This window comes from Colletotrichum acutatum (genome assembly GCF_030867785.1).
Source record: "Colletotrichum acutatum strain CBS 112980 chromosome Unknown BDZ83scaffold_40, whole genome shotgun sequence".
NCBI classification, from domain to species: Eukaryota; Fungi; Ascomycota; class Sordariomycetes; order Glomerellales; family Glomerellaceae; genus Colletotrichum; species Colletotrichum acutatum.
Window position 1 is genome coordinate 287,891 of NW_026849034.1, and position 11,477 is coordinate 299,367.

The 11,477-nt window shown below is 53.3% G+C and overlaps 4 protein-coding genes across 4 annotated transcripts; 2 read left to right on the forward strand and 2 right to left on the reverse strand.

The window, feature by feature from the left end:
* Positions 1-226: 226 nt before the first annotated feature.
* BDZ83DRAFT_619460 (DnaJ domain-containing protein) lies at positions 227-2,291 on the forward strand. The gene is made up of 2 exons (XM_060508118.1): positions 227-1,374; positions 1,432-2,291. Exons 1-2 carry the CDS (start codon positions 391-393, stop codon positions 2,020-2,022), a joined length of 1,575 nt encoding a protein of 524 aa, XP_060365664.1. The 5' UTR covers positions 227-390; the 3' UTR covers positions 2,023-2,291.
* A 259-nt stretch (positions 2,292-2,550) lies between these two features.
* Positions 2,551-4,852, reverse strand: BDZ83DRAFT_619466 (mitochondrial carrier domain-containing protein). The gene is made up of 7 exons (XM_060508119.1): positions 4,343-4,852; positions 4,146-4,215; positions 4,008-4,043; positions 3,809-3,941; positions 3,589-3,738; positions 3,047-3,518; positions 2,551-2,988 (listed from the first exon to the last, which is right to left on the reverse strand). Exons 1-7 carry the CDS (start codon positions 4,378-4,380, stop codon positions 2,949-2,951), a joined length of 939 nt encoding a protein of 312 aa, XP_060365665.1. The 5' UTR covers positions 4,381-4,852; the 3' UTR covers positions 2,551-2,948.
* Positions 4,853-5,458: 606 nt separating this feature from the next.
* BDZ83DRAFT_619470 (uncharacterized protein) lies at positions 5,459-6,424 on the forward strand. Its single transcript, XM_060508120.1, has one exon. It carries the CDS (start codon positions 5,785-5,787, stop codon positions 6,316-6,318), a length of 534 nt encoding a protein of 177 aa, XP_060365666.1. The 5' UTR covers positions 5,459-5,784; the 3' UTR covers positions 6,319-6,424.
* Positions 6,425-8,141: 1,717 nt separating this feature from the next.
* BDZ83DRAFT_576304 (autophagy protein Apg9) lies at positions 8,142-11,056 on the reverse strand (the record flags this gene model as incomplete). The annotated part of the gene is made up of 3 exons (XM_060504909.1): positions 8,142-9,491; positions 9,557-10,277; positions 10,347-11,056. 3 exons carry the CDS (start codon positions 11,054-11,056, stop codon positions 8,142-8,144), a joined length of 2,781 nt encoding a protein of 926 aa, XP_060365667.1.
* Positions 11,057-11,477: the final 421 nt, after the last annotated feature.

Consider the following 11,477-nt stretch of genomic DNA (forward strand, 5'->3'; position numbering starts at 1 on the left):
CTTGATATTGCTTTGCCATGGTACGCCAGTTGTTCAAGATACTTATGGTGTTTGTGTACTTCTAAACAATGTAGAGCATCTCCGGGAGAAGGACACGAAGGAGGCTTGTCACTGTCAGCCCGTTAAGGAATACATGCCCCACAACCTTAGCTTCATGTGGTCGTATGTAGCTTTCATCCTATCCGTATTACTTGGCTTCTTTTGAGGACAACTTTTCCAATTTCCTCACTCTCTTTATACCCCCCCAATCCTTCCCCCCCCCCTCTCTCCTTGAGCCTGGGTCCTTTTTTCTTTCTCCTTCGAAATCTGTCCATATACTCCTACCCTCAGATCCGGCCCCGAGCAACGAATTCATCTTCACTCGTTATTCTCAATCATCTGGCGCCAGCCATGTACGTCCGCCTTTGCGCCCTGGCTTTCGCAGCCAGTTTGCTCTCGACGCCCACTCTCGCCATATCCGCCGACCAGATACCCTCCGATACCCCAGTTTCTTCCCTCCTGACCACCGCCCAAGCTCACCTTTCAAAGGGCCAGACGTCCGATGCACTTGTGTACTACGATGCCGCCGTCGCTCGCGATCCTTCCAACTACTTGACGCTGTTCAAGCGCGCGACAACCTACCTCTCCCTCGGCCGTACGAACCAGGCGACCGAAGACTTCAACAAGGTTCTGTCACTCAAGCCCGGCTTCGAGGGTGCCCATGTGCAATTGGCCAAGATCAAGTCCAAGATTGCAGACTGGGATGGCGCAAGGGAACAGTACAAATTGGCCAAGAAGGATCCCGCCTCGGCTGAGCTCGCTGCTCTCGACGAGGCTCAGGGCGCTGCCCACCTCGCTGAGGCAGCCGAAAAGAGCGGCGACTGGGAAGCCTGCGTGGGACATGCCGGCCAGGCCATCATGACCGCCAACCGAGCCATTTCCCTGCGTGAAATGAGATCGCGCTGCCGTTTCCAGCGCGGTGAGGTCGAGGAGGGCATGAGCGATCTGCACCACGTATTGCAGATGAGGCCGGGAGACACGACGCCGCACATCAAGATCGCCGCCATCACCTTCTACGGACTCGGTGATCTCCAGAACGGCATGGCCCAGACGCGGAAGTGCCTGCACTCCGACCCCGATTCGAAGCCCTGTAGGAAGCTTCTGAAGCAACAAAAGGCCATTGAAAAGACCCTGAACAGGGTCAACAAAGCTTTCGAGAAGAACCAGCCCATGACCGGTGTCAAGCTGCTCATCGACTCTGCCGACGACACCGGATTGATCACCGACATCAAGACCCAAGTCGAGGAACTGCGCGCTGACAGCACGATCCCCTCTAGCGCTCAGTCATCGCTTTACATTCAGGTGGCAGAAATGGCCTGCCAAGGTTACTACGATGTAAGTACAACACTCGACGGAAGAAGCCGCCCTTGAACTGACCAACAACCGCTACAGATGAACGGCAAGAAGGCCAAGCAATACTGCGAAGAGGCCATCGCTCTCAACGAGCAATCGTTCTATGGCTTGCTATACCGCGCCAAGGTCATGATGGAGGGAGAAGAGTTCGAGGCGGCCATCAGATCTTTCGAGGAGGCTAGCAAAATTCGCCCAGACAAGAACGACGTTGTCCAGCCCCTCATGCAAAAGGCCCAGATTGCATTGAAGCGGAGCAAGACGAAGGACTACTACAAGGTGCTCGGTGTCTCCCACGACGCCGACGAGCGCCAGATCAAGCAGGCGTACCGCAAGCTCTCCAAGATCCACCACCCCGACAAGGCCGCCAAGCAGGGACTCACCAAGGAGGCTGCGGAGAAGAAGATGGCATCCATCAATGAGGCGTACGAGGTCCTCAGCAACCCTGAGCTCCGCGAACGTTTCGACCGCGGCGACGATCCGAACAACCAGGAGCAGCAAGGCAGCCCGTTCCAGGGTAACCCTTTTGGCGGCGGTCATCCGTTCATGTTCCAGCAGGGCGGCGGCGGCGGAGGCCAACAGTTCCATTTCAAGTTTGGCGGAGGAGGCGGTGGTGGTGGCTTCCCCTTCTAAAGAGGACGGGGCCGTGACGCATTGGGAAGACTCGGAGAGAGCGTAGCATGGAATAAAGGAGTTTTATAGGTCAAAGCCTGGAGTTTCACGGGGCCTCATCCAACGGCCAACATTACATTTCATCGTCATTCGTAGTTTGAGACGGGAAAACGGCTCGAGGCCACGAGGCAAGAGGCCAGTCAAGCGCACACTTCTCCAGATATCTGGGGTTGATCCCATCGTCCAAGGTATCAGAAATATACACAATGTGCCAAGACGTGTTTCCATCTTGACTTACTTTCGGTTCGAAGTGTGGAAATATCCAAGCCCCGTTATCAAGACAGTTGCGAGCCTGCTGTGACTGACATGTCATCGATAGAGGACAAACCTCGCACCCTAGAGGCTTTCGGTCCTCTAGCCCAACCTGAATCTTACGCACCGAAATCCACCTGGACGCTTGACAAATACCAAAACGGTGGTTCAGTGCTGTCTACTTGTTGCTGTCACGGGCGCGTGGAGGCAGAACATGTCAATGACAAATCATAGCGAATGTAGAGGAGAGTGAGGGACGGCATGTCAGATTAGTTTCTATAATTCCGTCCGTGAGCATACCAACTCCAGGCAAGTCCGTCATTTTCTGACGCCAACATGTTGAGTATCCTTTCAAACGTTGCATTTTGCCAAACCACCAGCTCCTCGGCACCAAATAGACCCCGCTCGGAAGAAGGGGAAAGCCGTTCCTCGCGTCACTACCTAGCAGAGGAAGAGTAATGCTCGCCAGGACTGCTGGTATCGTGCCTATCGTGCCCCCACGTATAAAAAGACCAATTCGGGGGTCCGAGTTCCTCATGGGCCTCGACCCTGCTTTCTAAATTTACAAGACCGCTCTAATCGGTGATCGAATCGTCAATGACATTCTTTTCTATATGCACAGCGGCGTACCGCCTTCAAGGGGTCGGGTTGTCGTTCTTGGAAATGAAGTAGGCTCTGCAAGGTTGTTGTGTTAGAGTAGTGCTTTTCTGATGGGGAATCAAGGACAACATACTTGCAAGCCTCGTAGGCAGACCAGCAAATGGCCGTGCTAGGCATGGTGGTCACCACGCGGGGGCGCACACCCTTGAAAAAACCGCGGAAACCCTCACGCTCGTACAGTAACCGGCAACCAGCCATGAATCCGTTCACGTTTCTCAATGCTGGGTCGGTAGCAGTTCCTCGAGTCTGAAGCATCGTCTTGATTACATCCATGGGTGTAGTCAAAGCGGCAGCGAAACCACCGGCGACACCACCAGCCAAGCAATGCGTTGTGGGGTCGTATCCCTTGTTGGGGTTCATGGCCGTCGATATGGACTCGTACGCCAAGAATTGGAGGGCAGTGAAGGGCACCGTCATGGACAGCGTGGTCGGGTAAGAGACGTAGAAAGCCGCCAACCCCTCCGTCTTGTAGACGTACTTGGCGCAATCGGTCATGGAACGGTACATCTTGGCCGACCCCTGAATCTGCATGCGCTGCTTGATGACTGAATTCAACTCGATGTTAGCTACTAGAAATACCGAGTGAAGGAATAACGTGACGTTGAGACCACGCACCATCGAAAGGGTTCATCAGCGCATCGCTGGCAATCGTAGCGCAAGCACCACTGGTCGCAGCAGCCAAAGGATGGTGGACTCCAGCTTGGTTGCCACCCATAACATGCTTGACAGCTTCATATGTAGCGAAGTAAACAGCATGAGCGGGACCTAGGATAGATAGTAAGCAAAAGGGAGTCATTGAGGATGACAGCGATCGTGCTGGTAGGGAATTACTCACCGGCACCGGCCACAACACTGGACATGCCTCTCCACAAGCTCAGAACGCCCTCGCGACTAGCTATGCGGTATGTGCCTTGAATCACACCATTGTAGACGGCCGAGGGATTGGGGTTCAGGACCTGCATGCGGGTCTGCAAAGCTCGGGGTTAGCGGATGATGGTTTGCGATACCTTTTATGGAAGGGGGCCGCGTCGTACCTTGATAGCGTCAATCGGATACATGACGGTATGCTCCTACAAATGTGATCATCAGCTTCCGGGATCCTGTGGAATATCAAACTTGATGGCGAGCCAGCTCATTCGGGGCCGAGACCGCAGGTGAAAGGTGTGCCGTACCGCTATGCCCGCAAATGCCCCGGCAGCCATGTTCTGCACGAGGGAAAAGTTGGGCGGCAGAGATTCATAGCTAATAGAGCAGAGAGTTAGCAGGAGGCTTCTGATATGGTGTGCGTCATCGTCAGGAGGGGTCGAGGGCGATGGGTGGCGGCGGACAATATGGGCGTGATGAATGTGTAGATGGGGGCATTGCGCACTCGTATTCCTCGGCGGGCTCTGCATTGGGCTGGGCCATTGCGGCCACAGCAGATGCTTCGCCGTAGGGCTTAGGCTGAAGAGCCGCCAGATTGACAGCTGGAGGGGGATCGAGGGGGTCGGCGATGGCGACCACGGATGTGGCGGGAGGAGCTCTCGTTGAGGGAGAGGCGGAAAATATCGCGTTGGCCGTCTGTGTCGATGACTTCCCTGGTTTTTTTTTTTTCCTTCCTTTTTACTCGCGATTTGCTCTCGTAGGCCTAGGGAAACCTATGGCTCTGGGCGTAAAATCGGATAGGGCCGTCGATAATCGGTTCGGCCGGGAAAGTCGACGAGAGTCGGGCAGCGGCATGCAATGACAGGTGTGAGTGCAATGGGAGCTATCTGGGAGAAGCGACCTTGAAGCTCACGGCGCCGTGCGTTGGGAGTTGCGATGCACGGTTGATATGCAGGTGGCAGTTGCGAGAGTTGAGGTTGTAGGAACGGCGGAGGTAAGGAAGGCCAAACCACGTCGTAACTAGCGGGAGAGGGAAAAAAAATAAAAAATAAAAAAAAGGCCAATTGGAACTAGCAGAGTCAGGTAAAGCACAGGCAGTGGAGGCCGGGGCTAACGTGAAGGTACATTTACTGTGGATTGGCCGCCGGGGCCGAGAAAGAGAGGGGAGGGAGCTAAGCACCTGAGGTAGCGGCATCTGGTTACCTCGTACCTAAGGTAGAGAATGGGGAGAAACCACATACCTACCTCACATTACCTAGCCCGAAACTTCAGGTAAACAACGATTACTTCTCAATTAATGAGACACGCTCTGTCTTGCAGTGTCTTCACCTTTCTTGACTACCTTGCCTATCGTGTTAAATGGTAGAGGTACCAAGGCAGGGTAAGGTATCTTAGTCACACTTAGAAGGTACCTACTTGGTTGGGTCATAAAAGTCATAGAAGTCTCTCCTTTCAGCGGGCTTAAGGCCAGCTGAGGTGGTTTTCCAGGGGTTCCCGGGCGAGCTACAGCCTACAGCCCGGCCCACCTAGGTACCTGAGGTATCTTCCAACGCCAACGGACTTTTGGCCATGAGCTACGGGCATTGATCCATATCTTGGCCACCTTTGTTTGCCCTTGGAACATTGAATATCTATCTGTCTCTAAGTATGCGTTGGCATGTTCTCGTCGCTAAGATGCAAACAAGCATATCACCCTGCAAGTTGCTCGTAATGAGTGCTGAGTGTTTATTGAATGTTGAAAAATGGCAGAGCACGGAAACACAGGGAGCCAACGTTTATTCACTTGGAAATTGAGAAGGGAATGAATTGTTGTCCCAATGTTTCCGTAGAATTAATTCAAAATAGCAAGACTAGGAATAGGTAGGTTAAGAAAACACAAAACCAAGGAACGACAGAGAAAAAACCTCCCCCCGGAAAAAAGCTTTTGTTCGCGTTCCATTCCGCCCGATGCCAGACAGTGCCGTCTCCAAAAGTGTCCCAGCTCAACATTCAAATGGACAGTCCAGATTCCAGAGTCCAACCTCGGGTCTCGTCTGTTGCGGCCTCGGAGATCAGCAGCCCGCTTTTCCCCAAAGACCCGGTTTGCCAGCAGCCAGTAGGCAGTTGGCTTCTTTTTCCCAGCTTTTCCATCCTGTTTTGTCAAACCCTTTCCCGAGTCCCAGTCTCTCCCTATCGAGGCTATCAATGCATCTGGTATTCTGGAAATCTGGTCATTGGCAGGCAGAGTGGGCCATCCTAGCAAGATCTGTGTGGATTTCTGCGCCTGATTTTTTGTTATCAATCTCATCTCTGTCTGCTGACCCTTCGCCACGTCTCTCCATCCACATGTATCCGTCAGATCAACCACACTACTCTGTTCGTAAAGCAATCGAACGCCGCAGTCACGGTAAGCCGCAGTGCGGCCAGTGTTTGTATCGTTTGGTTGTTGGCAGTGTCATTTCTACGTTTCTCGCCCTGACCGTGCAGATGCCAGAAACATAATTCATGACGCTGACTTTACATCCGATGTGACCACATCCACCCCAATAGTCGCACTCGACACCTCAGACTTCGCATCCATGTATCATCCAACCTCCCCCCCCCCCCCATCTCAGGACGCCATATTTTAGCTCGAGAGGAGAACAAGGGATTGCTGGACCTCCGACTTGAATCGTCAGTGCTCAACCATCAACGGGTGTTGGAAACCCCCAAGATGAGGATTACTGGGTTCATTCTTGATTTTAATTTTCGGTTTATCCGTACTCCGCATCCTTCCTTCACTCGCTTAGCTAAGTCCGTCAAGGGTTCGGCCGACCCCCCGGATCCAGCCCGTGCTTTCAATGGGGTCCGCCTGGCCGGTGTCTCCAGTGTTCCGACTCTCCCTATAAGCGCCCTCCGGCGAGTGGCTAGAAAGACGGTAACTTCGAAGCGACCCGGTGGATGGCTGAGGTGGTGATGGGTCTCTGAGCTGGGCTTCGGAAGAAAGTGAGCACCTCCACTGCAAACAATATGTCAAATCCAGCAAAGTGGTAGTGCCCTCAGAGCCTCACAAGCACGCCCGGCTCGGCACTCACTCTCGAGTCTCATCGTCTTTCTAGAAGGACAGAAGAAGCATCTGACCCTTGGGAAAGCTGGGTTTGACTCCAGGCTCCGGGAGCAGTGACCCGCCCATTCATTTGTGGCCTTGCTTCGATACTTCTTCGTAAAGTCATGGAACCTCCGGCCTCGGTTCTGGAATTATTGCACCCCTTTGGCGGGTCATGCCATCTACCCCTGTCAATGAATTAGGTGATACTGCTGCATGGTGGGCGCACATGGTACGGATGCGAATGCAGCCAAAGAAAACAAGGGCACACTTCTCTCTCTCTCTCTCTCTCTCTCTCTCTCTCTCTCTTCTCCGAGCATGGCATATGGTAGGTATCAACACGATGGGCTCGCGGGTTTGATGTTTGCAGAGCTGCGGCTGGTAGGGAAAAGGAGACAACACGGAAAAGAGTGCCGTAGAGAACAAGTAGTCGTCTTGTCTCACTGCAATCGCACAATGCGGGATACGACCAAGGCTCTCATATTCGCTCATCTCGGTTGTCAGTACCCTTGGCCCTTTCGCCCTTTACGGAGTACTGACACGGCACTCGGGCCTCCATTGCTTGCATCTAATCTCATCTTATCAATCTCCAGCCCTAGGACGCCCATCCACCTCGCCATGCATCCGACAGAAAACTCTTTGCTGTTTCCCACTGCCACCGTGCTCCGTACTGCTCCATGAGCTGTTACTTGGCCAGTACTCACGATGTACACAGCCTACCTAGGACCTACCGCCCACATCCATCCGGGTGCTTGATTCTACTCACACTGACTTGGCTCGACTCTCTTGCAACGTGAGTTCAAGCTTACGCGGTGCGCCTTTTCTGCATCCCTATCCTCCTCTGCAAAGCGCTTCGCCTAGAGGCTCTCACACGGTGCTCTGGGACACGTGTGCGGGCTGCTCGGAGATACGACATCTCCCTTCCCGGTCCGGTCCGGCGTCCGCCCCGTCGGTGAAAGCAAGGAAGCTTCAAGTCCTCAAGCCAGTGGCCAAGATGTTCAACTCTTCTTCAAATGGTCATTGCCGTCTAATTCATTTCTATAATAATAGTACCTGTGTGTATGCGACTGGGCTTCTTGAGCCGGGTATCCTCAATCGCATTCCTTTGCCAGCCGTGGCAAACCTGCGGCGAAGACTGGACGTGTTAAATGCCATAGAAACCATGCTCCCATGAACCACCCATGTTTCATTCTCGTTTACTAGTTAACGAACCTATAACGTTGTTTATGGTGCAATCGCATTAAAGCCCTCCTCCGCCTTGGGGGTTGCTGCGGTGGGCCTGCTGGAATTGGTAGATCAGCCCCAATACCCCGGCGTCTTGCTCGCCCGCGTCAGCCATGCTGTTTTCTCGACTCAACCCTTTCGGCGGCGACGTCTCCCATACAGACTCGCCTAAAGGTCCTGAGCCCCCATAGATCTCGTCTTCAAATGGTCCTTGAGAATGCAGTCGGCCGTCTGTACACAGCCCGTCTTCGGTTGACTCTTCAATTATACCCTCACCTTGGTACCCCCCCCGACCAGCTCGGCTCCGATGCGTACTTCTAGCGCCGAACCCTGTTGCGGCCGGTTGGTGATGTGGGTCGAGGAGCATTGATGCCATCGGCGACGGAGCCGTCATCGAGGGCCCGAACCTCGGCGTTCGAGTTTGTTGCCCGACTCCACCACCAGGAGGGGCTCGACTTCGCGATAGGTCATGCCGACCCAGTCTAGAGCTTTGCATATCGGCCGCCAACGTTGGCGAGTTCAGCCCGGGGAACGCTGGTGGAGGATGGAAAGGATGGCGACTCCCTGGCGGTAAATGGCCCGGGATGCCCGTTTTCGGGTTGATCACATAGTTATCCAAGAAGCCATAGTAAGATGCCGCCATCTTGTTATGCTTCGTGGAATAATAGTCCTCTCGAACATCGCCAGGGCCAGACTGTTGCTTGGCCTTGCCCACACCCTTCTTGAAGTCGAACTCGGCGAACGAGCAGATGTAGCCAACTCCATCCACGTGGATTGTGAATTCCCGGAAGAAGTCGATTATCTGATCGCTGCATCTTGGTGCCGAGAAGATCAGTACCAGCGAGGCCGTAAGTATACCAATGATCTCCTCGATCAGAATCACCAGCTTGAGCTTGTAAAGCTCCGAGAATTCACGCTTTACGTCGGCTGTATGAAGACGGTCCTTCCAGTGGTCTGGCATGTAGCGCGTGTACTCAATGACATAGAGCAGAGCGTGCTCTGGATTGAACACGGTTGTCTCTTCAGATATCATGCCTCTGGCAGCCGCCCATATGGCGGCGAACACGCCAATATAGAACAGTGCTGATCGCTCCGATGTGATCTCGAACCCAAGGAAGAGCTGTGGATCGAGGAATGAGGCGACGGCAAGGACTGAAGTAATGGCTCCTGCGACGAAGGTCACCGTCCTAGCAAATTGTTCCGTCATTTTCTTCGGGAACTGGTCAATGTATCGACTCGCAAACGGATAAGACATATTGATACGCTCCTGGAAGAGATGCGGGACCTCGTTGAACTCGCGAAACTTCCACTCCGCAAGTGGCGTGTACCTTCTGTGGCTGAAAGTTGAAGGGTCTTTCTGGTATTCCTGTTGCCCAATCTATCAGCTTCTCTGATGTGATCTCCGTAACATGACAACGAAAAGGCACTTACATTGTAGTACGTAAATGCATGCACCACAATGAGATAAGCGACCACAAATGGCCCAATCAATAAGTTGATGATCCCGGCGAAGACCAGCCTCGACTTCAACTTGATGCTCAAAAGTCCTCGGCGATCGGCTTTGAGGAACTCTTGGTGAACCTGGTTGTTTGAGTCGAAGACATAAGTCAGGATTGCGAAATGCAAGTTCCATTCCAAACTCCGGGAAAAGAACTGGTGTTGTCGCAAGAAGGGTATCGGGAGCGTAAGGTCGAGAACATCCTTGTTCATCATGGCTATCAAGTAGTTCTCTCTCCGCATGAGACGGTTTGCAATGTCTGCAGCATCCAGCCTCTCCTTGGACTGATTGCGCATCCACTCTCGCGCAGATGGGCGCACGTTGATGGCTGTTTTGGGATTCGCGTCCCGCAAGGCCATGACGCGAGCAACGATGTCTTGCCAGGAAACGGTCTGCATATCCTCCTCCGGTATCTCTAGTAGATATATGTAGAAGTTGCGCATGTGGTTTAGACGCCGAAGATCCATGGTGAACTGTACTGTCTTCCATATAAAGTAGAAGACGTACAGCCACAATCCTGCGTTCCACATGAATGACATCTTTCTGGTGCACTGAGGAGTTGTAACTTCTTTCAAAGAGTTGCTGTTGGGGATTTTCGTATACTCAACGCATTGAGTGAGAAAGGTCAAAAACACGGCGAAGAAGGCAGATTCTCTGGAAGTATTTGGTCAGCATCTTTCACTCGTACTGTCAACATCCAGCAGACCTAAAGTCTTCACTCACACCAGATGCAACGCCCGCGCGCACACGATACACCAGAAACCGCTCCCTCGATAGTAGTAGTAGACATCCTGAACGAAGAAGTCGAGGTTCGAGACATTAACCCATCTCCAAAGAGCCTTTTCTTTCTCGTTGTTAGATGCAAGGCCTCTGGAATATCGCTTCGCGTGGGGCCTGATTGGCTTGACGGGATCTGTTGGATGAAGCCTTTGCTGCGCTTGTGTTGCCTCCCATTGGGCATGAGTACGTCGACTAGAGGGACCAGGTATTGCGTTTTGCCTCGGTGGAGTAGCAGCTGGCTTCCTCCGCCCAGATCCTTTGGATTGCGCTACTACTTCGTGTGGCTCAACCAGCAGAGAAGCCGGGACGTCATTATCTCCATCGTCATCATGTCCCAGCCATCGTGGACTTGACTCTTGTCGGATTCCGCCGCGATGAGTTCCGCGACCAGTCGGCCCCGGTGTGGCTCCTGCAGGTGTTTTGAGCAGGTTGGCATTGCTGTCGAGAGTCGCGTGGCTGTCTTCTGCTGTAAGGCCTGGCATGTGATCCAGGTCGTAGTCTTGGAACTGCTCTTGCAGGTTCTCCTCGTCCACATCCAGACCTGCGTGTTCTTCGATATCCAGGTCGCCGTCAGTATCTCCTCTGAGTTCCTTGTAAAACGACCTCGACCCTCGAGACAGCGGGCCGAATTGGGGGAAGATATTGGAAGCCATGTCGAGGAGAGGCAAATCGGATTTCACGAAGGAGTAATCGGTCGTCAAGGCTGATGGTCGTCGCTCATGGCGCTGGGTCGGGGCCTCGTTTGGAGAAAGAACGAACGAATGTAGCTTGTGCGACGAGAGGCAGTCGGATTTGGAGGCAAAAGTCGGCTTGTTATCGCATTCCTATAGGAGTTTGAGTTCAGCTCGGGAGAGTGGTGAGGTGTAAACTGCAAAACGGGTTAAAGGTAGGCCCTGTTGTCGTCACTTGATATGAGGTTTGGCGGTCATGTGGCCATCTCGGGTGGTTGCAGGTGACAGAAGCTTTGGGAGGTGTTGGGGGTGAAAGACTGCAGACTCACAAGCCTATGCGGAGTGACGCCTGGTCAGCTTAGGTACGTAAGTTGGCAACGCTGTGAGACGAGAAAGCTAGCTA

Bases quoted from the DNA above. Each gene is read 5' to 3' on its own strand.
- BDZ83DRAFT_619466 (XM_060508119.1), bottom strand. From the start codon at position 4,380: ATGGCCCAGCCCAATGCAGAGCCCGCCGAGGAATACGA. The intron at 4,216-4,342 runs GTGCGCAATGCC...CTGCTCTATTAG, and splicing joins GAGCCCGCCGAGGAATACGA to CTATGAATCTCTGCCGCCCA. The intron at 3,942-4,007 runs GTACGACGCGGC...CGAGCTTTGCAG, and splicing joins ATCCGATTGACGCTATCAAG to ACCCGCATGCAGGTCCTGAA.
- BDZ83DRAFT_619460 (XM_060508118.1), top strand. From the start codon at position 391: ATGTACGTCCGCCTTTGCGCCCTGGCTTTCGCAGCCAGTTTGCTCTCG. The intron at 1,375-1,431 runs GTAAGTACAACA...CAACCGCTACAG, and splicing joins CCTGCCAAGGTTACTACGAT to ATGAACGGCAAGAAGGCCAA.
- BDZ83DRAFT_619470 (XM_060508120.1), top strand. From the start codon at position 5,785: ATGCCAGACAGTGCCGTCTCCAAAAGTGTCCCAGCTCAACATTCAAAT.